The 26,007-nt window shown below is 50.8% G+C and overlaps 2 protein-coding genes across 4 annotated transcripts in view; one reads left to right on the forward strand and one right to left on the reverse strand.

The window, feature by feature from the left end:
* ZNRF3 (zinc and ring finger 3) overlaps positions 1 to 17,249 on the forward strand; it is a 198,614-nt gene extending 181,365 nt beyond the window's left edge. For all 3 annotated transcript variants that reach the window (XM_053669620.1, XM_053669621.1, XM_053669619.1), the window contains 7 exons: positions 5,263 to 5,337; positions 5,755 to 5,886; positions 7,253 to 7,363; positions 8,202 to 8,369; positions 10,000 to 10,102; positions 10,818 to 12,557; positions 13,852 to 17,249. In XM_053669620.1, coding sequence (XP_053525595.1) covers positions 5,263 to 5,337; positions 5,755 to 5,886; positions 7,253 to 7,363; positions 8,202 to 8,369; positions 10,000 to 10,102; positions 10,818 to 12,557; positions 13,852 to 13,895 — 2,373 coding nt within the window. In that variant the 3' untranslated portion in view covers positions 13,896 to 17,249. The remainder of the gene's footprint in view (positions 1 to 5,262; positions 5,338 to 5,754; positions 5,887 to 7,252; positions 7,364 to 8,201; positions 8,370 to 9,999; positions 10,103 to 10,817; positions 12,558 to 13,851) is intronic.
* An 881-nt stretch (positions 17,250 to 18,130) lies between these two features.
* CUNH22orf31 (chromosome unknown C22orf31 homolog) lies at positions 18,131 to 19,798 on the reverse strand. The gene is made up of 2 exons (XM_037153308.2): positions 19,454 to 19,798; positions 18,131 to 18,553 (listed from the first exon to the last, which is right to left on the reverse strand). Exons 1-2 carry the CDS (start codon positions 19,781 to 19,783, stop codon positions 18,131 to 18,133), a joined length of 753 nt encoding a protein of 250 aa, XP_037009203.2. The 5' UTR covers positions 19,784 to 19,798.
* Between the last annotated feature and the right edge of the window lie 6,209 nt (positions 19,799 to 26,007).

Genomic DNA, 26,007 nt, shown 5'->3' on the forward strand with positions numbered 1-26,007 from the left:
TCATCAACACTTGAACAGAACAGTTTTATTCAAGGTCTTGCTGTACTAAAATTTTCACATCAGAGACATACTACTTCTTAGAAGCAGCAAAAGCTCTAAAAATGGTCATATTTGGGGAGCAAATTGCATCAGAAAAGTAGTAAACAATAAAGGGAGGTCATTAGAGACATTAGAGCTCAGGAAGGGATCCGAGCTGCTTTGACTAAAGAGAAGCACCTGTTAGTCTTATGGGCGGGTTAGCACAAGAACTTGACCTTGAAGAATCAGTAAAATAGGTATGATCAACTCGTAGTTCACTCTGGAGTGTCTCTGCGTGTGAAGTATCATGCGCACTTACTAACAAACTGACTTCCTTCTCCTGGCCAGCTTACCAACAGGTCAGTTTACCCAGAAGTTAAATCGCTTGATAGGTTTATCTTGTATTGTCTGTGCCATCGAATCTCGTCATTACTGCAGGTCATGAGTTGTGCGGGTTTTTAAGGAGGGGGGTTAAAATCCTATGTGGATTACATTAAGATTCTTCTTTTTCCAAAGATTTTATTTATTTATTTTTAGAAAGAGGGTAAGGGAGGGAGAAAGGGGGAGAGAAACCAGATGTGGTTGCCTCTCATGCGCCCCCAACTGGGGACCTGGCCCGCAACCCAGGCATGTGCCCTGACTGGGAATTGAACCAGCAACCCTTCGGTTCTCAGGCTGGTGTTCAGTCCGCTGAGCTGTAACAGCCAGGGCTACATTAAGATTCTTAAAAATGGGGACAGTGACCAGAGGGGAGAGGGAAGGGAATTTAAGGGGGAAAAAGGGGAGGGATTTGGAGGAACAAGTATGAAGGACACAGGGATGAGGACTGGGGGGGAGAAAATGGGAGGGAGGTGGGGAGCATGGGGTGGGGGGGCTGGAATGGGAGAAATAGACAAAAAACTGTACTTGAAAAATAACTAAATAAAATTTTTAAAAAAAGATTCTTAAAAATCTCCATATTCTTTGGCCCAGGACCTCCATTCTAAGGAATTTGGAAGTGTAAACCAAGATTTATTTAATGTAGCATTAATTATAATAAAAATCTGGAATAGCTCAAGTTTCAAAACTACATTAGCAAGTAGAGTATATGAAAGGATATATCGAAGATATATCCCTTAAAAATATTGACAAAGAATTTTTCATCTTATGATAAGTGCAAAAAAAAACACCACCAAAATACTTCTTACTCAGTAGAGGGAAAAAAATCTATTTGGATCCCCATATGTCAGAACTTCCTGTAAGAGGCTGGAGACACCTGTCTCCGTATCGGCTCCAACACCCCAGCTTCCTTGTTTATCCCATGGTCAGTAGTTTGGGACAAAAGATGTTTTTAGTCACCTTTTAGGTTATTTCCCGTTAAGGTTGTGTCTTGTCAGTTTTCTTACAATAAAGGTTGGGCACTGGGGACACCACATCCAGTGCCTGACACACAGATAAACGACAGGAGGAAAGTGGAGTCTGCCTAAGGCCTCCAGGGACAGACGTGGGTGGGACCAAGCCCCGAACCCAGTGCGAGTATGCCAAGGACACGCCAGGTCCGTTCCGTTTCGGAATTCCCGAAGTTCAGTGACACTAAAGCAGTGTCTAGACTGTTTTCCCATCCACAAGGTAAGAAGAGGAATATGCTCATCGGAATGCCCCTTTCACATCTGGAAATTGAAGAACCATACTGAGAGAAGGGCTTCCTTAGGGGAAAACCTCATCCACGTTCAGGGAGCAATAGCCTGAGAGGATGTATGGTCCTGGGCAGGCTTTCTTTCATCTAGCATAAACAGTTACTCAATAACCATAGGAGTCTTGCATTGCAGTTAAGTGCCAACCACAGTAGGACCCTGTTTTCTAGGGCTTGAAATTGTGTACTTTGAAAACTGTAAGTGTGCAGATGTTTGCACTTTTGAAACTTGCCCCAGTGGCTGTGGGCATTGTCTAGCCTCAGGTCTTGCAGGCCTGGAAAGGTAAATAAAGAAGCTTGGGGCCTTTTAATCCACATTCTGCTGCTGGGTTTCTGGTCACCTGCTGGCTGGTGCCAACCTGACCTGGCCTGATCAAAGCAGCAGAGAGGTAAAAAAAACAGGTGATGAAGGGTGTGAAAATACCTGCGTGGGTGGGGTGGAGGGGAAGAGCATACACAGGGGTCAGTAAGGCAAGGCCTTTGGCCCCTTCTGGGAGGACCTGCTGAGACACTCCGCCTGTTTTCTGCTGCTCACCCCCTCCTCATGCTCTTCTTCCCATTCCCTTCTGGGCGTGGTCCACAGGTAACTGCCCTCTGCAACTGTGGCCCGGTTTACCGGTGCCCTTCAACTAGCAGCATCCACCAGGCTGCTTGTTCCCCTTCTTTCTTTGAAATAGCCTTGTCTTGAGAAATTTGGACATGAAGACAGTGTTTTTGGCAAGCAAAAGACTGGTAATCTCCCAGCTATGGTTAAGATTGGTTTTAAAATAGTCTGGCCCAAGCTCAGGTAGGTGAAATAGTGAACAATCTAAGATACAAAGATTAGCTTAAGGAATATGTGTCATCAGTCAAACTGAGAACCTGCGGCAAGGTGGAAGGTGTGACCAAGTGGCATTCTGTATCTCTTAATTGGCTTTGGGAATAATATAATAAATGTGTCCTTTTCTAAGTATCGATTATTTGTGGCCTGTTTTAAATCCTAAGCCAGGCAGGTTCCTAGTAGGATCCTGCTCAGTTCTGGTACATGCAGGAAATGCAGCCTTATTTTAATAGCAGCTTACGTGAAAGGTAACATTTAAAGTTAAGTCAACTGTGAGAATTATCATTTTCTCAAACTAAATATTTGTGCTTGGATCCTGTGTGTGCGCCTGGTTGTTTCTCAAGTCAGGCCGTAAATGGGATTTCCGCACCTGCTGTCTTCACTGGAGAAACCAGGATACTGGCCAGGCTTCTAGATTTTGTTAAAAATGTCTTTTTAAAAGTGCCTGCCTGGAATGGGTCAGGCCTCACCTCCAAAGCCCTGCAGCTTCCATCTTCTTGTGGAGCAGGGAAACCTGAAAGCCACGTGGCCGAAGGCATTGCATTTCCCCGTCTTGCAGGCTTTCATCCCGAGGCCATCAGACTTTCCAGGTGCGCCAGCATCAAAGCAGGAGGTGCTGGGCGCTTCGGATCAAGATGCTTCTGAAGGCACATTCCCCCCAGGTGCTGTTTGATGTGCTTGACTGTGGAATGAGAGCCAAATAAGGGAGTGAGAGGTCCTGTTTATTACCTCCTTTCTGTGCTGTTCTTCAAGGCACTTCTGCAACTTGGGAGAATGTGAAGCATTGGGACACCACTCAAGCGGAAGACACAAGCACCTAATTTACTTCTAACTCCGGGGTCCCCTGGCTGTCAGCCTCAGGCAAAGGAGTCTGCCCCTAAAGAGCTTTAGGGAGGAAAGTGACGCCACTGTGCCGGTGATAGGGCAGCTCCAGCTCTGTCCCCGTGGCTCTGGATAGATAGTCAGTTGAGTCTCCAAGACTGGAATTGGAAGAGGCTCTGGTCTCAGTGACATAGGCTCTCTCCTTTTACAGGTGGGGACACTGAGGCTGGAGCTGAAAACAATTCTGTGACTTGCCCGCTGTGGGCAGCTTTTCAGTGGCAGAGCCAGGAATAGCTTCTTAAGGGTCACTCCTGACGGCGGTGTGGTGGTGATGAAATGGGGTGGAATATACAAGCGGCAGAGATTTTAAATACATTGACTTGCAAATCAACAAGCAAGAGTCCCCAGCAGAACTAGGACAGCTTCTGCAGCACGGCAGCTGGGTGCCTGAGCTTAAGTTACAGAGGACTTTGCAGTGTCCCCAGGACTTCAACTGTCCTGCTTGTTTGGTATGAAACACAGGGAATGAGCTTGTAAAATCTGTGGGATAAGACTGCCCTCTAGTGGGCTAGGGAAGTCACTGGTCTGGTAATACACTCACCCACTTAAGTTCAGTGTCTCTTTTACTGCATCCATGTAGCGTGATTTCTTTTTTAATTTATTGATTTTAGAGAGGGGGGGAGGGAAGGAGTAGAAGAGAGAGAAAGAAACATCGATTTCCTTTTTCCACTTATTTATGCACTCGTCAGTTGATTCTTGTGTGTGCCCTGAGAACGAGATACTCTAAGTAGCTGAGCTACCTAGCCAGGGCCCAGAATGTTTGATCTTATGGAAAGAATTCAAGTGATGTTCTTTCTCGTGCATCCTGGTCCTAGACACCATCTCAAACCTCTGAGCACTAGCCATCATTTGCCCACCTAGTAGGAGGTTTTGGTTTGGTTTTGGTTGTTTCCCCTTCATGGTAGAGATTGTCTTACTTCCCTAACAAGAATACAGGTCCCTAAAAGTAAGGGTTATATCTTATATTTCTTTCTTCTGTAGCTTCTCCCCCATTGTCCACTTAGCTGGACATAACATTAGAAGGTTTATCAGGATGGAAAGAAATCCTTCCCCGCCCTCGGCCCCCCTCCCCCAGAGAATATCACCATAGTTGTTTCTAAAACAGTCTAATCTCATCTCTCCGATCAATAGTTTCCCAAGTGGTTGAATCATCAGAAACCCTCAGAAAACTTTCAGAACTCTGTTTCCTGGGCCTTCCTCCAGCCCCGCTGAATCAGTCTCTGTGGTTTGAGCCAGAAAATCTGCTTTACAAACTTCCCAAGTGGTTTTCGATGTGCAGCCAGGTTTGGCGGCCAACCGCTCTAAACCCCCATTTACAGTTACTCCTCGTAGCTCTCCCCTCTGACAGCACCTCCAGTGGTCCTCGGCCTGTGTGCTGTTGACATTGACCATGTTGAGATTCCTTCAGAAATGTTCAGTATGCTGCTCCCACTGCAGTGCCGGGTGATGGGGGAAGAGAAAAGGACCACAAGAGAAGGACCAAAGGCATTTGCTTTGGTTGCCAGTGGTTCTGGGTTCATAGCAGAAAATACTGAAACGAGTACCTTTATGCTGACTGGGCAGGTTGTCGGTTTGTGGTTTATTTTTAATGTTTAGGTTGTGAAGAGAAACAGAGGTTAATTGAGCACCCAGTTATTTATCTTCACCTATGCTAACTCATCTGGTTCTCAGGAGAGCCCTGAGGTGTAGGTGGCATTGCCCTTTTTATACAGATGGGAAAGTCGGGGCTTAGGAAAATTAGTACCTTGGCCCAAAGCCATATAAGTTGGTAACTGTCAGATTCTACATTCAAATATAGGTCTGGTTTCCAAGGCCAGCTTTGGAAAGGTAGGAGGTCCAGAGTGCCAACCGCCCTTTTTCATTCTGCCAGGCCAAGCGAGCAGTGCAGCGGGGAGCCACTGCAGTCATCTTCGATGTGTCTGAAAACCCAGAAGCTATCGACCAGGTAAACGCCTCCAGCCATGCTGACGCTGCTTTCTCCTTGAGAGAAGCACTGCCTTTAGTTAACCGGGCTTGTCCCGGCCATGTCTCAGGGCCTTTGCACTTGTCTGGTGGCCTTAGATGTCCACGTTTGGGCAGCATAGTCCAAGTCAAGACTATTGAGAGGGGTTAAGAGCCAGGAAAGGTGGGGTTTGGGGGACGTTTCCAGAGACCCTTCCGGCCTTCAGTCTGCCCATCCACCCTAAAACAAGCAAAATCATCCTCAGCCTGGCCATTCTGGGAGCCCCCAGTCCGTGGTGCTTGAGGAGTTTGGTGATTTCCAAAGGGGCAGTTAGTATTCTTTTCCTCCAGCCTTTCATTTTCCTCTCCTGCTTCTTAAATTAGGCACATCTCTTAACCAGGAGCATCTCTTCTCCTTTAGCTAAACCAGGGCTCGGAAGACCCACTCAAGAGGCCAGTGGTGTATGTGAAGGGCGCAGACGCCATCAAGCTGATGAACATCGTCAACAAGCAGAAAGTGGCTCGAGCCAGGATCCAGCACCGCCCCCCTCGAGTGAGCCCCCAGCCCAGCCAGCTGCGCCCCGCACCTTCCCAGATGCTGCCTGAGCCTTTATTCCCTTTGGGCTTCGGGCTGTGGTTCCTGTCTTCCTTCTGACCAAATGCCATTGGCACTCCAAGTCCCTATGGGTTCAGGTCAGATAAACGGCTGAAAGCCAGGGAGAGATCTCACCCGTATCCCTTTAGCAGGGATCTGACAAGTCTCACCAGAAGTAGATGATCCAGGCCAGGGTCTCTCTGGTCTCTTCTTCCTGGTGTTCCTTCTGGGAAACCTCTTCTTCCTCTTCTGCCCCATGTCTCTCTGAAAGCCTGACAGAGGAAGATGGAAGCGAAGGAATACCCAGCACTGGGCTTCCCGTGTCTCCTCCTTCCACGAGACCCCAGACCAGAGGAGAAAGCCAGTACTTCCTTCTTCTCGTGGGGCCAATTGCATTGTCAAAACCTCCTGATACTTGATTCTGGAAAAGTTAGCTTTTGACTGAAGTTCATGATTTCTAGGTGGTTAATGAATGGTATTTAAGGCTTCTCTTACGTGGGTTGAAGGGACACTGCTGACCATTAACTCTTGTCTGGTGTCCTCTGCCCAAAGCTCAAGCTGAAGAAGGTTCAAGGAACCTGGGACAGGTGCCCCATATAGGGTGTGTCTCCTCATAAACATTGGGATAGTCACATCTGGGATGATTCTTCTGTGTGCAGATAACATGTGCATCCCTACAGCAATCGGTTAGCAAAACTCTGTTCCTCTCGGCTGAAGGCATGGCCCACCTAGATGAAGGGCCTTCAAGGTCTTAGGAGGTGGTGAGCCCTGGGGGAAAGGTAAGGAGTAAAACTAGAGGGAGTTTGCAGAAGAACCGACATGCTGGCTTATTTTTAAAGGAAAAAAAGAACACTTTGGTAAATATGACTCATTATAGTGGAAGCTGATATTTGTGGAAGCAGTGTACAATTTTCTGAGTTGTTGTAAACCGTTAATTATATGGTTAGTAATCACTGTTCCCTCAAAACATGACACTCATTCCTTTGTCCCAAAAATGTGATATTTGTGTTTATTTGGAAGGGCCGCTCCTACTGGTAATAGCAAACTTTCCACAGGAGCTAAGGATGTCTGAACTGAGCCCTCTCAGCTGTTAGGAGACCTGGCTGAGACCGCCGCAGGCTTCCCCCGGGCCACACTGGAGGGTGCTACCTGCACCTGAATAGCGCCAAGTGTGCACATTGGCAGAACCCCAGGTGTTTCCTGAAAATGAGGGGACATGCACCCCAGCCGCCCCATTCTTATCCGAACCTTGGCCTACACAGCCCATGTGCCGATCCCTGGGCTGAAGTGAGCTGTGACTCATTGTGTCTCCGTTCTGTTCCAGCAACCCACGGAATACTTCGACATGGGGATTTTCCTGGCTTTCTTTGTCGTGGTCTCCTTGGTCTGCCTCATCCTCCTTGTCAAAATCAAGCTGAAACAGCGGCGCAGTCAGGTAATGCCTCAGAGCAGCCTGTGAGCGCCAATGCCAGCCACCTTGCCGTTGGTGAAAATCGGGGCTGTGTCCAGCGACCTGGCAACAGCAGAGATGACGAAAAACTAGAAAAACGCTTATAGCACTATGACTTTCCTCTCTGTTCTAAAAGGCCTAGTCTTACAAAGGCTGAACCTTGGGGGTGTTGCCAGCCAGGTGTTTTTCAAAAAAAATGCTTAAATGGTAATATGGAACCCTGGAGCCTTGGTCGGGGGACCAGAAGCATCAGTATCTCCTGGAAGCTTGGTGGACATGCAGAATCTCGGGTCCCGCCACAGACCTCCTGAATCTAAATCCACATCTTCCAGAGATTTGAGGGTAGAGGGTGAAGAGAGGATAAGCGGGAATCTGGACTCTAAAGTGGGTAGCAGGGGGGTGTCTCGGGAGAGCGGTGGTGGACCTTGGCAGGCAGTCTGTTGAGAGGAGAATCGCCAGGTTCTCAGAAGGGTTGAGTGGCCATCACCGGTAAAACAGTGGCTATGTTTGTCCAGCGCACCTGAGCTGCCCAGTGCTGAGCCCTCGGGCACACACTCCCATTTGTCCTCAGGACTTTCTTTAGGGTAAGGAGGAGGGACCCTTGGAATAGAGCAGAGTCTGACAGAGTTGGCAAGTAATTGAAGTAGACCCCTGCTGGTCCTGCCACTTGGGAAAAGCCCGGTTTGATGTCATGGACACTCAGGGCACATCTGTGCTGCGGCAGTCCAAATTTTTAGTGACTTCCCAAAAGTCTGTTCTGGCCTGATAGAGACCGATTTTAGTGTGCTCCAGACTCTAATGCGGACCACATTCTGCCACGCAGAATTCCATGAACAGGCTGGCTGTGCAGGCTCTGGAGAAGATGGAGACCAGAAAGTTCAACTCCAAGAACAAGGGGCGCCGGGAGGGGAGCTGTGGGGCCCTGGACACGCTCAGCAGCAGCTCCACGTCCGACTGTGCCATCTGCCTTGAGAAGTACATCGACGGAGAGGTAACAGCAGAGGCTGGGTCCCCCTGGGAGGCCCTGGGCTGAGTGAGGCGGGTCAGCAGAGGGCGCAGGACTTAGAAGGTGGGGCCCCGTGTCCTCCCGCAGCTTTGCGGGCGCAGAAGAGCTTGGGAAAAAACTGAGCCCTGTGTTCTAAGGAGGTCGAGCCCCTTGGGTCTCAAGGGAATGGCCTGAGACATTCTGACTGCTCTTTGCCTCTGCAAGGGGGTGGCCGTGGTGCAGGGACACTCTCTCCAGAGGATCCGGCTGGATGTAGGTGATTTGGGAAGCTGATCAGAAATAGGTGGGAGGCCAGAAAATGCTTGGTTTTGAGAACATTCGCACTGAGCTCTAATGTCTTAATTTTAGAATTGCTCTCCTGAAAAGTCTGAGACTTGACTTGATACAAACCTCTCCTGGAAAGCTGGGCGGGGCATTTGGTGTTTTTACTTATAAAGAGTCAAGGGATGTGATATCCCCTTTTACCCGACTAGCTTTTTATTCTGAAAATTTCAAACCTTCAGAAACGTTCTGTAAGTCACACCGTGAATCTTGTGTCGTCCACCTAGAATCAGGCGTGTGACTCTGCCGTGTCTGTTTAACCTCTTTCTCGAGAGAGGCTCATGCACCTGCGCATCTGGGGGTGAACCACTTCAGAATTAGTTGCAGGCATGTGATGCCCCTTTAATGAAAGTATTCCATTGCTCTATAGACTATTGGATGAAAAATGAGTTTTTGCAGAGGCATTTGCATTAAGAGGATCTCACACGATCTCTAAGTACAGACTCCTGGGCTCTCGTCCCGGCCCAGGTGGGTTCTAGCTTTGGGATCTTGGGCAGGTGACTTTGTTTCCTCTGCCTGTGCTTGTGACGTGGGCCCAAGTCTGACCTGCAGGGTTACCCAGGTGACTGCAGGGTTACATGAGAAAATACAGTTAGAACTCTTGCCACCGTCGGGCTCGGTGGTAGGTGTTCGTTTGAATATTACTGTATTGAGCTGGTCACAGAATGGAAAAACAAAGTAAAATTAGCACATTTGGACGGTGCCTGGGCCCAGGAACTGCAGAGGTGGTTCTGCCTAAGAAAACCCCACCACCTCCTCACCGCATAAGCTGCTTTATTTATTATAAACCACATGCCCCAGGAGAGTGTTCAGGGTCTAGCAAAGGAGAGGACAGGAGAGCTTTGCCCCTTCCTTTCTACTCGTCCCCGTTGGAGTACGTGGAGGCGGCCACCATCCCAGAGATGCAGAGGGTCCCGGAGGTCCCGGCCCTCTGCTCACACTTCTGGGCTGCTTGTCTGCATCAGTACATGGCCTTGGCCTTCCCTCGGGTGCAGCATAAGTGTGCCATCCTCCCTCCAGGGACCAGAACAGAGACTGCCTCTCTGTGCTTCCTCTCCTGACACTGAGGGCCATGGAGGGCTGGCTCGTTTGCTTGTCCCCAGAACGGATGCATGGGCTCTGACCCCAGGGCATGGAGCCCATCTGCAGCTAGAGGTCGAGGAGGTGGGGAGGAGGCCTCCAGACACCGGCATGGCGCACAGGGCTCCACGGAGGCAGTGGATGCGGGGCTGACCGGTGGAGCTGCCCCTGCCCGGCCCCTCCCTCAGGCTGCGTGTCTTCCCTCCCTCCCCAGGAGCTGCGGGTTATCCCCTGTGCTCACCGCTTTCACAGGAAGTGCGTTGACCCTTGGCTGCTGCAGCACCACACCTGCCCCCACTGTCGGCACAACATCATAGGTAATCGTCACCCGCCTCTGTTGTTGCTGAGGAATCACTGTCCCTACCAAGTGCCTAGCAACAGCATAACCTGCGTCGCCATCTGGACTTGGAGGTGTGAGCACTCAGGTTGTGGAAGTCATCGGGCCTCCAAACTCTCAGGGGAGAGTTTGGAGAATTTGTGAAGACTTGTGAAGAATTGCCCTGAGTTCGAGTTTTGGCTTTCATTTGAACCAGCGTCCTGGCCTGTCCAGGCCCTAGGCCCACAGTCCCTATGAAGGGAATGACAGTAGCAGTGGTGGCCCAGGCCCGGGACTGGGGAGTTGTTCCTGGGCCGCAGGAGACGGTGACTGAGGGGCAGGGCTGTGATGCTGCTCCGGCGCCGCTGCGGTGTTGGATGAGGGGCTGGGATGTGGGGTGCACTCCAGGTCGCTGTGTGTCCATGGGGGCAGTGCCTTTCATCGCGGTTGCCCCGTTCTCTACAAACCCCTGCGGCGCCTTTGTCAGGCAGAGCAGCAGGAACATGGGAGATGAGCCCTGACAGGAGTGACCACCTTTCAGACAGAGGAGCGGGTCAGCCTCTGCCAGCACAGCCAAGTTTGGGGACAGCGTGGAGCAGGGCGGGGTCATGAGCCTAGGCATCCTGCTACTTCGGTCATTGCCCTGGTTTCTCTGTCTAGCCCCTGACACCCATGTGCTCAGTCCTGCTGATTTTGTTTCCCCTGCCTCCCTGCAGAACAAAAGGGAAACCCAGGCACCGTGTGTGTGGAGACCAGCAACCTCACACGCAGCCGGCAGCAGAGGGTGATCCTGCCGGTGCACTACCCCGGCCGCGTGCACAGGACCAACGCCGTCCCAGCCTACCCGACGAGGACAAGCATGGACTCCCATGGGAACCCCGTCACCCTGCTGACCATGGACCGGCATGGGGAGCAGGGCCTCTACTCACCCCAGACCCCCACCTACATCCGAGGCTACCCACCCCTCCACCAGGACCACACCCTGGCCCCTCACCGCTGTGGCCTGGAGCACCGGGCCTACTCACCAGCCCACCCTTTCCGCAGGCCCAAGTTCAGTGGCCGCAGCTTCTCCAAGGCAGCTTGCTTCTCCCAGTATGAGACCATGTACCAACACTACTACTTCCAGGGCCTCAGCTACCCCGAGCAGGAGGGCCAGGCCCCACCCAGCCTCGTTCCCAGGGGCCCGGCTCGTGCCTTTCCCCCTAGTGGCAGTAGCAGTCTGCTCTTCCCCACCTCGGTGCACTTGGCCCCACCCTCCCACCTGGAGAGTGGCAGCACGTCCAGCTTCAGCTGCTACCATGGCCACCGTTCAGTGTGCAGTGGCTACCTGGCAGACTGCCCGGGCAGCGACAGCAGCAGCAGCAGCAGCTCCGGCCAGTGCCACTGCTCTTCCAGCGACTCGGTGGTGGACTGCACTGAGGTCAGCAACCAGGGCGTGTATGGGAGCTGCTCCACCTTCCGCAGCTCCCTCAGCAGCGACTATGACCCCTTCATCTATCGCAGCCGGAGCCCCTGTCGCACCAGTGATGTGGGGGGCTCAGGCCGGGGGCCTGTCATGCACCTCGAGGGCTCCCTGCCACCCGAGGAGCTCCCAGGAGCCCACAGTCAAGGTGCTGGGCGGGGAGAGCCTTGGCCTGGCCCTGCCTCTTCCTTGGGGGACCAGCTGTCCACCTGCAGCCTGGAGATGAACTACAGCAGCAACTCCTCCCTGGAGCACAGGGGGCCCAACAGTGCTACCTCAGAAGTGGGGCTCGAGGCTTCTGGGGCCGCCCCAGACCTCAGGAGGACCTGGAAGGGGGGCCACGAGGGGCCATCCTGTGCCTGCTGCTGCGAGCCCCAGCCCTCCGCACTGGAGCCCAGCGAGGGAGCAGCCCGGGGCAGCACCTTGTTCCTGGGCCCTCCGCTCTGTGAGGGCTGCGGCCCCGCAGGCGTGGAGTCCCTGCCGGGGAGCTCCCAGGGCCTGTACCACCTTCACCCAGACCATTTGCCCAGGACAGATGGGGTGAAATATGAGGGCCTGCCCTGCTGCTTCTATGAAGAGAAGCAGGTGGCCCGTGGCGGCAGAGGGGGCAGCGGCTGCTACACTGAGGACTGCTCAGTGAGCGTGCAGTACACGCTTACCCAGGAGTCCCCGCCCAGCTGCCACCCTGGGACCCGGGACTTGAGCCAGCGCATCCCCATCATTCCGGAGGATGTGGACTGTGACTTGGGCCTGCCCTCGGATTGCCAAGGGACCCATGGCCTCAGCCCCTGGGGTGGGACAGTGGGCCCTGATGCCCTAAAGCCCCACAGGGGCCTGGGAGGAGCCCAGGAAGAAGAGCGGTCCCTGCGCCACCAGCCCAGGGCACCACTGCTGCCTGGCTGCCCTCAGGAGGAGGCGGGGCCTGCCGGGGCCAGCTTCCATGGTGCCTCCCAGGACACTCAGGGGTCCAGTGCCACAGCCACTGAGGCTGCAGGTGAGAGCAGGTGACAGTAGGGCAGAGTCTGGGTCCTCTTCTCTCTCCACAGTCATTTTCTGAGACTCCCTTCATGCCATTGACTTTAAACACCACCTGTACCCAACAACTTCCGATGTTCCCCAGCTCACCCCTTCCTCTGAGTTCCAGACCCATTGTGCCTCTGGCTTCCATGACTCCCTGCCGCCCCCCCCCCCCAGATGCCACACACCCCAGTCTGTTGTGTCCACAACAGTCCTCTCAGGCTCCTCCCTCTGTGCTCTCCTCCAAGACGGAGCTCAGTAGCCTTGGCCTTATCTGTCCTTGAGCTCACCTTGCCCCTTACGCTTGTGTCCTGGGCTTCTCAACCTGTCTGAGAATTGTCCAGAAAGTTGAATTCCCAGAAAAATGAAACTTAGGAAAAGACATGTCTAATCCAAGTCCAGGATTCTAGTTCCTGGGCTCAGCAGACGTTGTTAGATTGCTGTGAAGTCTCTGACATCATCTCTGTGATGAACGGTGCAGCCCAGCCCCCTGGGTAGCACTGCAGCAAGTCCCACCTCCAGCGTGTACCCATGCTGACCTCTCACCCCCGCCTCTGTGCCCTCAATTCGGCTCATTTCCGCTCCCCAGGGTGAAGGCAGTAGCTTGACTGGTCTCCTGTCACGGGTCCTGCCTTCCATTCCACATGGGAGTGAAGCGGTCTTTTTAAAACATACACCTACGTCTTTTCATGAGACAGCCTATCGGTGACTTGCTGTGACCTTTAGAACTTTAAAAATGTAGCCACTGTGGCTTCCGTCCTGTTCCTCCAGCTCATTCCAGCCTCTAGGCCTCTGCTGCTTCTCTCCCCCAGAATTCAGCCTAAATGACCCCCTGCCACGGCCTCCGAGGTTACTCTCACCCTCTGTCTCCTTCCCAGGCTTTCCCAGCCTGAAATCGCTTTGTTCAGAGGTCTCTGAGCTGAGGGGGTGTGTGGAGGGGGGGCTTCTCCCCTGCTCTTCCCAGTGCCTGATGCACTTCTTCTGCACATTGTGTGTTCAAGCTGCCTAAGGGCTTCTGGAAGGTTCTCCAGGTGCAGATGAGGGAGGCTGGCTCTCTAGGAGGCACCCGTGCTCTCAGTGCAGAATGAGGACCTCGGCTTAAGCCTTTTACCATATGTACAGTTTGTCCAGTGCTGTGACCTGTCACTTCCCGGGAGCCTGCCCCATGCTGGGGATGGGTCCCCTGATCCCTGGCCTGGTCCCTGTGCATTGTCCCCAGTGCCTGTGGTGCTGTGCTGGCTCCTCCCTGATGATTGCTCTCTCTCTCCCAGGACAGAGATCTCGGCCAGCGGCCAGCGCGGGCACAGGAGCCTGAGCCCCGAGAGAACTCTGTGTGGAAACAGGAACTGTACAGAGACCCCAAACTCTGACTGCCTTCAGAAAAAAAGAAAGAAAAGAAAAAAATTTTTTAGCTTTGACAAACACAAAAGTGGTAATAAAATAAAAAGAGAGCCCTCCTTCTCAACCCAAAATGTGAGCCCCCTGTGGCAACTCCCATCCCATTAACAAACCAACAGACAAAATTCTCCGAGTCTTTGCCTTTTTTGATAACATGTTATTCTGTTTTGTAAAGTGTGTGTGCTTGGGGTTCCGAGGTGTGTGGGATTGAGTTCTTGGCTTTGTTTTTTAAGATATTATATGTAAATGTAAAAAGTTATTTAAATATATATATTTTAAAGAACCCTAACTGCCAACTTTTGCTGAAAAAAAATCACTGCTGCATTAATTGAACCACATCATGTGTAGATACTGTTGTCTCCCTGGAGGGAGTTCAGGCCTTTGAAAAGCTCAGGGCTACACCTGCCTTAGAAAATGAACCAGAAACTTGAAGTAAAGCTAGTCGATATGGGTACAAACTCTGAGGAACAATGCAATGTGCCTCTTTCTCATGGCAAATCCCAGTGTACAAAATTTCAGGTCTTCTCAGAAGCCATGCTTCTCCGGCCTAGCCTGTGCCTGATGGGCGCAGCTAGGAACAGGGTAGACGGTCTACAGCACCGGGGAGCTGGGGACAAGCCATTGCTTCATTAGTCCCTGGGTGACAGGGACAGTTCTGCCCAGTGTCCACAGTCTGTTCCCTAGAATCGTCCTAAGGCAAAGGAGAGAGTTCGCAGTCGTGATCGTGGGCTTCCTGCCATGGGCTGCAGAAGGGGTTCGATGGGGTGGATGGGGACAGACACTCAGGAGGAATGTAGTTTGCAGCTTCAGTGTCTGAGAGACTGGGGGCCCGAGGGTGCACCGGAACTGCTGCATCCTTGAGCTGCCTTCCCGGGGGCCCTTGGCCAGGACCCATCGGGTCGGCACCACGCTCCCTTTGAACGATACATTTCCCGTCCCAGTTCCCACGGAAGCCCTGTTTCAGGGTTCTTCAGCGCTCTGCTCCCAGCTGAAGTCCCTCATCTCGCCTGCACATGTCTACTATCCTTTCTACCTAATGCACTATTGCGTGTCGATTCTCCATGAGACTGAGAGAGAGAGAGACTATCAGATAGTTTAGACCCAAAGGGCAAGTTTTTGTATATGTTTCCAGCCTTTGGTGGGTTTTTTTGTCTTTTTGTTTTGTTTTGTTTTGTTTTTGAGAGAGGGAGAGTTTAAAAACCCAAACCATTTTTTAAGGACGTTTCCATTGCAAAAGGGAGAATCTATTTAAAGGTATTTCAGATCAGGGATTGTCCATCCTTTTTGTCCAATGTATTTCTTGTTCTTAAAGGAGAAACTAATCACATTAGCCCCATGTTTACTAACTCTTCTGGTCATTTTTGTTTATTCAGATAATGTGCCACCTGAAAAGCTCCTGTTTGTGAAACAGGAGCCCCAGGAGCTGATCCCCTGTAGGTGGCGAAATAGCGACCACCCCGGGCTGCCCGGAGACCGGACCCGGTCTTCTGCAGCGAGGCTCCAGGTGGTCAGCCCAGGGTCCAGACCAGAATGTTATGAATGAGACTCTCACTGTATCGGAATCCTTTTTTCTTAAAAACCGCAGCCTGTGATGAGGAAATTGACTTAATTCTAGCCAGGATTTGACAGAAGGAAATTCCAGTGTCAGATGATTGAGCCATTTGCCATTTAGGAACTCACCCGCTTGCCACTGGGTAAGATTTGTCCTCTAGCCTCTAAGGTGCAGTCCCTGGGAGTTGCTCCCCCGGGCCTGTGCGCAGCACACTGTTGGCGAGGGTGTGAGAAGCGCCTAAGCTGTTGACGTGTGATCTGGGCTGCCTTGATTTCTCAGACCAGATCTAACCAGCAGCTGCCAAGGACGACAGCTTCCATTACGTAGTTTGGGGAAGGGGGTTTGGGGGTATGGCTTTTACCATGAACTGCAAAAAGCAGCGTCTCGTTGAGATTTTCTTTTTATTGTTTGTGGTTTTGTTTCTTTTTAATCCCTTTGATTGCATATTACCTTCCTTGCCTGAAACCATCCCCCTAACCTAGCTTTCCTTCGCCCTAGCTGGAAAACCATGCTCAGCAGCCTTAAGCAATGAATAGATGAGTAGAGAATGTGGCTTCGACTGGGCTTATTAAAATGAATGTGTCCAGTGTTCACCTGAAAGACCAATAACTACAGATGGCAAAAGAAGCACGTTTCAATATTGGTCGTATACAGGGTGGTGGCAACAGAAAAACAAAAATTCAGAACTCTAACCATCAGCCACTATCTTTAGTTTGTGGCTGACTTACCAGACAGGGAGGTCACCAGAATATAGTAATCAACTCTACTATCGCCTCACCATTGAAGTCAAAAGAAACACCTTCTGTGGAGTTGTAAGACTGCAAGGATGATAAGTACCTTTCTTAGGGACCTCTCAGTGCCCTGGGGGGCTTATATAGCTGTGGAAACTGGGAACATCACATTTTCCATGGAGAATTCCTACCCCCCTGCTAGGGTAGGACTATTGGGTGTGGTTCACAGCCCAGCCGTCTTGTGGGACAGCCAAGCAAACTGAGTGCTCCAACCAATTCACATGGGGGGTCAGGAATTCTTCCAATCAGGTACTCTCTGGTGACACAGCCCCAGGATGCTGGCTGTCACTCAGTCACTTCCCCTGACCCCTCTGCTGAGCCCACGCCCTTTTCTGGAGCCCCATCCAGTGCCCCGCTGCTCAGACGCTCCCTTTTGTGCTGCTGGTTTCTACTCAAGTTCATGTAGGATGAAAGCTTTGGAAATGAGGTCTAAAAAATAATTTCTAATCAAGAGTATTATTTTTTAAACAGAACTGCCTTTTTCTATTCTTTATATAAACTATTGTGTTGGTCTAACAAGGCACTATTTTAATTTTTTTTTAATTTTTCTCCCAGAGCACTTAAAAGATGTTTTGTAAAGACTTTGCTGTAAAGATTTTGTAAGAAAATGGTCTAAGGGCTCCTTCTCCAACATTACCATTTAAAAAAAAATGTTTTAAAGGCTAGAAAACAACTTATGTATATTCTGTATATGTATAGCAGCACATTTCATTTATGGAAATATGTTCTCAGAATATTTATTTACTAATATATTTATCTTAAGCCATGTCTTATGTTGAAAGTGTGACATTGTTGGAATAATCATTGAAAATGACTAACATGAGGCCCTGTAAATACATGATAATTGCACACAGATTTTACATTTTTGCCGACCAAAAAAAATGATTTAAAACAAGTTGTAGTCTTCTATGGTTTTGTAACAAATTGTACAAATGACTGTAAAAAAATACAATTTTATCAAGTACCTGTTGGTATGTCATCATTACTGTCTGGTAAAGGCCCACACACTCCGCAGTGGAGAGCTCTGCATGGTGCCTTACAACTGCAGCTCACCCGTGGGAGCCGCTCTGTGACTTCCTCTCGGGGTGACAGAGAGGCCATGGTATTGGGGATTTAGATGGCGTCACGAGAGAACATCCAGTAGACAGTGTGTGGGATTATGCCCTTGAGGTGATGATAGTTTTTCTGCTCAGCCCTGTGTAGAGGGAGGGACATGGCAATCAATCCTAGCAGTCCGCCTTTTAAAAATTGGGAACAGCCCTGCATAGTGTGGCTCAGTGAGTTTGGTGTTGTCTGGAAAGTCTAAAGGTCACCGGTTTGATTCCCAGGCAGGGCGCATGCCTGGGTTGTGGGTTTGGTCCCGTGTTGGGGCAGGTTGAGAGGCAACTGATATTTCACTCGCACACAGATGTTTATTGTCCTTTCTCCCTCCCTTCCCCTCTTCTAAAATAAATCAATAAAATCTCTTTAAAACGATAATAAAATTGAGAACATAGGCTGGTCATAAAACCATCAGCTTCGTCTGCTAGGACTTTTCCTACCTGGAGGACTGAGAGACCCTTAAACTTAAGGGAAAGGGGCTTATAGGAGGGAAAAAAAGCCCCAAGTATCTAGGCCTGGAGATCACCTGCTCAGGGGAGTGGAGGGGGACCGCCCTCAGTCTGAAATGAGTCTTGTACTTACCCAGTTGTGTTCCCCGAGAGGGTAGTTACTGATCTGCAAAGCACTCTGAGATAACATGCAAGATGCAAAGTGGTGTTTATTTTCCAGATATCTAGCAGAGAATATCCTAATCCTGTGAGTCCATTTCTAGTTCTCCCTCTTCAACTTGGGCACAGGCTCCTGGTCGCCCTCCAGCCGCATCCTGCCTGGCGCCGGGTCCTGAGCACCGTCGGGCACGGCAGCCTGGCTGCACAGAGCCTCCCAGAGCTTCTGTTTGATGGCCTTGCCCAGCTCCAAGCTGTACCTCTTGGGGGTCCCTGAAGGATTCCACAGCATCGGCTCCACCACGGCGTGGTACAGGGCCCGGTAGCCCTCTGTGGGGAGGCCGTGGATGGTTAGCATGTCGGGAAACTGCTGTCCCTTTCTGGCCTCAGGAAGCAGCGCCTGGCCCTTCCAGGCCGCTGTTCCGATGTCCCTGCTTAGTGCTTGGGTGGCAGCCACATGTTCAGCATATCTGTGCTCAAGATCTTGGCTGACTGTTCCTTTTTTCTCCTTTGAACTTTCTTTACTCTAGCCAGGAAGAAAGCGGAGAAGTCAAAGCTAAAACTTGAGAAGGGAGCTCAGAATAATTATCTGGGATTTGTGTCCCAGAGTCTTGGTTACAGCCACAACCAACATTTGTCTAGCGTGTGCTAGTTCACTGAATTCCCTCATATGCACCCCTGCCTGCGTTCCCCATAACCCTGCTGCAAGGTCAGCGGGAGACGGCTTTAAAGGCAAGGGAACTGGAATCGGTTTATCCAAGGCCACACAACGAGAAAGTTAATGACCGCAGTTGTCATCCATTGAATGCCACACAGGATCCTGAGCATCTAGTCTGTGCCAGGCTGTGTTCAAAAGCCCTTTGCGTGTATTTACTCATTTAATCCACATGAAACCTTATGAAGGAAAGGCTGGTATCCCCCATTTTATAAATGACCAAAAAATCAAGGCCAAAAAAGGCTAAGCCCACCATTGTCCTTAATTATAGTCAAAGCCAGGATTTGAACCCGACATCCTAGCTCCAGGGTGCATGCTGAGCCCTGCTGGCCAAGGTGAGAGAAGGAGCTGGCCTCAGACAGGGCCCCCCAGTTGCCAGGTTCTCCACGTGGGGGTTCACATCGCCTCTGCTGGCCCAGCATGAGTTGCCTGCCTGCTCTAGCCTATCCCGCCCTTCCCCACCCTTATTTCCCTTCAATCAAGTTCCTGCCATCTGTGTTTATGAAAGCCACCCCATCCTCCTGTAGTACTAGGTGGGGCATAAATAATCTGCCCCAAGACCTGGTGCTCTCACCCCCACTCCCCACAATCCTGTCTTCAGCTTTAGCATTTCTTTCGCTTCCTATAAATCTCTCAAGCCTGAAGCGTTCTCTAGCTAACATCCCCCTCTTCCCACCCACCACATCTATTCCACCACCAGCCATCGTGTACCTCGTTGGCACTCCCCGCAGGCCTCCTGCGCCTGGGTGAGCCCGGCTGCTGCCCCAGGGGCTGCTTGCTCCTGGAACTGATGGAGTTTCTCATCCCGCCCCGCCGAGTGGCTTTGCCTGCCGAATCGTCCTCGGGCTTTAATCTCTTTGAGGGTTTTGCTTCTCCAGTGTTGCCCGGTACTGAACAGCATTTCTCCTTCAGTTGTCGCCGGAGCACCAGCTTAACCAGGGAGAGTGAGCTGGCAATGAATGGGTTCTTCACCACTTCCCAGGAGGAGGTGGTACCTGGTGCTGGGGCCTTGATGTCCTGCTTTGCACATGCTCTGGCCATCCAGATGTTGGTGAGAGCGGGCGAGTCCACATAGCAGTCCTGCAGCCTGCTGTTCAGTGAGATCGACTGTCGGAGTCCATAAGTGGGGATGCTGGGGTCTCGCCTCACCCAGATCGGATGCTAGAATTAGAAGGAGGGGGAGGAGGAACAAAGGGAAAGACTAGTTCTCAAGCAGAGACCAGCTGGTCTAGTTTTGAGGCACAGTACTAACATCTTTTTGGAGTCCATCTCTTCCACACCCATCCCAGAAATCTCCCTACACATCCCCTCCCCTGCTCACCAAAGCCTTTCTACCAAGGCCACAGTGGTATCGGGCCAGAGGTGGAGGGTCAGGGAACTTGACAAGGAATCAAAGACAATTCCTGTCAGCTGGAAAGCAAAGTGGGCCCGTGGCGGGAAGAGGACGGGAGATGGGATCACTCGAGAGTCCTACAGAAGCCATGGTCACTCCTCAGCCATGCTGCCTCACAGAAACGACGGCAGGTGCAGGCCGGCCGAACCCTGAGTACCCTTTCCAACCAGACTGCCACGAGCCAGGAAAAGCTGCTCAGCAGGAGAACACACTCTGGGGTCGGTCCATAAAGGCAAAAGCACAGCGTAAATGATGCTGGCCTCCATTTCCTGGGAGCAGCCAACAAGGGCAGGACAATCTGGATAAATCAGAATCACATCTTTACAGAGACCTGGCCTCCTAAGAAATGCTATCTGTAAAAAATGAAATCACCTTACCATATTTCGGTTGCCTTTAATTTTATTTTAGCTAGCTTAGTAGGGGGAAGAAATATGTCTTTTCCTTTTCTCTCTCTCTCTGTCTTTTTTGTTTTGTTTTAATATTTCTAGTCACCTACCTTTCTCTGCCTCGGTCACATATGAGCAGTTTTGAACCATTATCTCTGGTATTTGTGATGTCACTGTGTTTTGTGATGTGGGTGGGTGTAGGTAAGTGTTACATCATTGAATTTTAGAGTTAAATTATGCTGGGAGAAGTTCTGTTTTGTTGTGTTCACAGCCTCAAAAACTTTTGAAGTCATTCCTTCCCCCAGAATGGCTTGGATGAATTTTGAAGTTCCTACCATTCTTAAGAAGGATGCCTTGCATGCCACATAGTCCAATATGCAGACCAGATTTGCGGGTACAGGTAGCGAGATGCATTCTTACACGTGCAAAAGTGCCCTTCTTCGTGCACATAAAGAAGTTACTGTTAAGTTCTCAGACTAGCTGCCAAGGTTAGGGACCAGAAATGAAAGAACACGTTCCTGCAGCCCTGGGCACCTCTCCCTTCGTGTCCCCCCCCCCACCCCGCCCCAAGACTATACGGTTTCTGGAATGTGGTTTTATTTTACATCCCATGGCAAATGCAGTAATTAGAGCTGTTAGCAGTGTCAAGGGCTTGAAACAAGAACAAAGACACGTCTTCCTGGGAACTCTTGGGCAATGCCTAGCTCCTTATCAGGTGCTTGTCCCGTTGGTGGTTTTGATTTTTCATCCGCAAAATGCCAAAGGAGGCTTCCTCCCGAGGGGGAGGAGAGCGAAACGATGGAAAAACAGAGTATGCGTCTGGCAGGCGTTCCTGGAATCGCATGTGTTGCCTGTTTGATTTTTTCGAGTGTTGTCCCTGGAGTGAATCAAAGTCTGCAGGCAGACCGCACTGCAGGCCGTGGTAGAACCACCTCCAGGCCGACGGCATCTGGACCCACAGATGCTCCGGAGGACAATGGGGCTCATTCAGCACTGAGCCCTGGCCTCACCTCCACGGAGGTGGGTCAGTTTCAGAGCAGGGCGTTGGAAAGGGTTTGTCTTTGGGAAGGTTTGCAAACGTCTGGAGGCTGGGTAGGCAAGCATCCGTTCACAGCCGGTGAATCCCAGAGGGGTGGCGTTAGGCTCTTGGGCTGCTGTCTCCCTGCACACCGCCTGGCCGGGAGAGAGGGCAAAAGTCGGGACGGGAAAGGCATCCTGGGAGTAGCTCTCCCGTTTCCCTTCTCGCCTTCCCACACATCCTTGGACCAGACACTCAGCTGGTATATTTACTTTCCTAGGCCTTTCGCTCAGGGACCAAGCGACGGGGCCCTGGCTCTGAGAAACACTCTGAATCTACTCCTTCTGTTCACATGGATGGTGGCTGATGCCTATGCTTCAAGTTCCATCACACTGTGCCTTCCGACCCATCAACTGACTGTACCCCAGCAAGACGCCTTCACGTTCCTCACAACTAACCCAGCGCACTTTGGCCTGTTTCTCCAGGGTCAGGAAAATTTGTATCTATTGAATGCTTATTATAGGCCGAGCACTGTTTTAGACAATTACGAGTATCATCTCATGGAATGACACCCACAGTCTTATGAGTTTGGGTACTGTTGCCATCCCTGCCCCACAGATGAAGAAACGGAGGCACAAGTTGCTCAAGAACGAAGCCCCAAAGCTGGTAGCCAACAAAGACTGGCTGCCGCCCAGGTGCACGCCACCCCACGCTTGTTCTCACCGTGCTCTTCCCCTCAGTGACAAAACCCTGCATTTGACGGGGATTTCATCCCGGGCCCTCGTGCACACCCATCGGGATTACGAGGCCATGCAGTGAGCTTCTTGAAGGATTCTGATCTGACTTGAGTACCTCAGCATTTCTTTTCCTATGGTCCATCTTCACTAAGCCTTTGTCAGATTCATCTGCTTCACAGAAAGTGCATGACCCCTGGCGTGGGAGTGGTTCGGAACGTCCCACGCTTCATTAGTCAGAAAGGGAGACAGGTACCTGGGGTTACCCCGAGGAAAGTGACTAGTCTTTAACCGAGGTTGCTCTGTCAAAGGCTGTTCGGAATTACAAAGTCGGGATGGAAAGACTCTCTTTGGTTCAGGATCCTGAAACCGTGGCAAGAGTTTCCGTCGCTGGCGCCAGCACTTGATTCATGAACCTGGGGTTGAGGCAGTAGGGCTTCCATGTTACTCAAAGGCCTGTTCCTCAGTTGGATTCACTGCCGAACCTTTTTTATTCTTCTGAGCTCAGGCTAAATAACTTTAATTTCCCGCCCGTCATTTGGAGCTGTGCTTCCTGACATCTCTAAACCACCACTTCTATTTGGAAACACATCTGCCCTTCTTTGATGCTTAGCCAAACTCTCCTCACTGTATTTTTAGCTCCTATAAAGTTTCTTCTTTCTTTTTTCCTTTCCTACAACCTTTCTCCTCTTTAATTTCTCTTGGTTCTTCTTCTTCTTCTTGAGGATCAGTTAATAAAGAGGAAATTGAGCCAATTGGTATTAATTCTTTTCTCTTCCCTTCTTGCCCCACTTGCAAGTTCTAGTGGAGTTTAGTTGCTGTTAATCTTCTCAGAAGATGTTTTTTTCACACCCAAGCAGTAAACATCCACACCCACATGGGAACATAGCTGAGGCTAGTGATGTTGCAGGTTTAGGAAACAAGAGAAAAACTTTGGATGTGAGAATTTGAAAACATTCCTGAACAATGACGCAAGCTCTGAGGACCAGGGATTGAGACCATATGTGCTAATACCTATCGTGGGCCAAGTGTGTGAGACAAGGGTGCCCGCCCACCCTGCCACCCCCTTCCACCTGCCTGAGTTCTCAGATACGACCCCTTGAATGTGCCACAGACATCTCTAACTCACTAGGTTCAACCCGAATTCTCTCCCCCTTCACCCTCATCAGAACAAGCAAGTTACTGCTTCTCCTGACTCATCGCTAGTTGCCTGGCCCAGGAACCAGGGAGACAGGATCCGTGACAGCGCCCAGCTGAGTCGAGCCTGAGGCCAAAGGAAAATCAGGACTTAAGTCCTGTTTTTACTTAAAAATTTTATATTTGGTTCATCTTGAATTCTTTGCCATTCATTTAGATTTTTTAAAAGATTTTATTTATTTATTCATTCATTTATTTTTAGAGAGAGGGGAAGGGAGGGAGAAAGAGTAGGAGAGAAACATCCATGTGTGGTTGCCTCTCACGCACCCCCTACTGGGGACTTGACCCGAAATCCAGACGTGTGTCCTGACTAGGAATCAAACCGGTGACCTTTTGCTTCACAGTCCAGTGTTCAGTCCTGAGCCCCACCAGCCACGGCTGCTATCATCGTTATTATTATAATCAGGCCCCTCATCCAGTGCTCACAACAACCTGACAGCCCTGTGAGCAGAAATGACCCCAATTGGCGTTTCGAAGACACCAGGATCACCCAAACTCTACCAGCTGCGATCTCCCAGCTTCTTGACAAATCCTGCTGCCCACTGAGGAAACAAAGGGTCCAAATGCAGAACACAAGAGGCAGACAAGCAGCAACATCTTCCTAGAGGCCCATGGGCTACAATCAGTGTCCTCACTCTTTCCATGAAACAAAGCTGCTAACCGACCAAGGCATGCAAAGCACTGAAATGAATATCTTAGACTGCTCTTCACCAGGGGCCGGGACTACATAACTGAGCAAAAGACCTTGAGCCATTAAGTGCCCTGACCTAGACTGGCTCAGCTGTATTTTTAGCCTCTGTGCACTGTTTCCATCACCTGCGCTGGGCTTTAAGCTAGAAGAGAGGGGAGGGAGGCCTGGGGAAGGCATGAGGGATGTTTCCCACAGCAGCCAGTGGGGGCAGGGGCTTGCACACTGTGTCTGAGTTCTGTGATACAAACCTGCTTCACGGGCCTGCAACCTGCGTAGTGACACAGGCACCCAGACTTGAAAGGACCTCACTTGGTTCAATGACCTGTGTTTGCCATCTTAAAATTCTTAATCATTTTAAATGAGGGGCCCCCACATTTTCATTTCTCGCTGGGCCCTGCAAGTCACGTAGCCCATTCTGGGTGTACACAGGCCCAGAGGGCCAAGTGAAGGAGTAGGGCTGGTACCCACCCAGCAGGCGTGCCTTCCTGCAGGGGTGCAGGACAGGCCACGGCTACTATCACAAGGCACGAATCCCCAGACTTTGCAAGGAAAAACTTATTTGGAACCTCCCATCTGCCCCTTCCTCAAATACTGGGAAGAGATGCAAAAGAGCCTGGTACATTGTTGAGAGCCAGATCCTGCTTTGCTAAAAATTTTCCCCAGCTACGTATTTCAAACAGTCCAACAGATCATTCTCTGTCAATACCATTTTCTTGTCTTTGCGGTACTTTGTGCTCTCTGAAATTCACGTTATTTCCATGGGGCTCAGCCAGCCCTCTCATCTAGGTTAGAATGTAAGGTTGTGCTTTTTCTGCTGTTGGCGTGTTCCTTGCTGAATTTTTTAAAAGATTTTATTTATCTTTAGACGGGAAGAGAAGGAGAGAGGGAGCGAAACATCGATGTATGGTTGCCTCTAGTGCGTCCCAGGGAACTGACCTGCAACCCAGGCATGCTCCCTGACTGGGAATCGAACTGCGATCCTCTGGTTCGCAGGTCCCCCCACCCCTTTTTTTTTTTTTTTTAAATATTTTTATTTTTTTTATTTTAAAAAAAAAAAGCTCAATCCACTGAGCTACACCAGCCAGGGCTGAATTTTTTAATTATTAAATTTATTGCAGTAACATTGACTAAAAACATACATTTCAGGTGCACCACATTATATTTCCATATCTGTATACTCAATTGTGTGCTCACCACCCAAAGTCTACGTCGTCCTGCCGCTGCCTCTCACAGAATATTCATTGAGTGGAGGGAGGTTTACCCTTACTGAGTGCTTACTCTTTGCTGACGGTTTCACCTGCAACTTCTCATTTCACGCTCCTTCTGTGTGCCCCACCTGCGCCTGCTGCCAGGGCACAAGGGAGAGGAAAAGAGTTCCAGGTCTTACCAGGGGAGGAGGTTTGGGATGTGGGAAGGGTCCAAAATGGTGGAGAAGAAAGGGTGAGTGAGCGTCAGGTGGGAAGTGGAGGGTGTGTCTTCAGGGACCAGGTGTCGCTTGGCCGGGGGTGTCCCCGCCGGCTCCAATAAAAAGCCCAGAGGATTCTTGAATTCGGGAAGGATATCGTGAAAACAATGCCTGGACAAGATTCTTCTTGCCGCAGCTCTGGGTCCTGTGGGTGGAGAGGGACGGAGATTGAGAGCCCTCTTGGGAGGTAGCTGCGCCTTTGAGGCCCAGCCCTGGGAACAGCTTGGGGGGAGGCGGACCCTGGGAGTGGGCGAGGGGGCATAGAGGCCGGTGCACCAAAGGCGGGCCGGGACCGGTCCAGACCCACTCTGGGCGCGGCGAGTCGGCACACAAGGGCAGATGTTCTCGCCGCCGCGCTGGGCGCAGGCCCGCACTTGCAAG

The sequence above is a fragment of the Artibeus jamaicensis genome, unplaced genomic scaffold (assembly GCF_021234435.1).
Source record: "Artibeus jamaicensis isolate MK-2021 breed Jamaican fruit bat unplaced genomic scaffold, CSHL_Jam_final contig_525, whole genome shotgun sequence".
Lineage (NCBI taxonomy): Eukaryota > Metazoa > Chordata > Mammalia > Chiroptera > Phyllostomidae > Artibeus > Artibeus jamaicensis.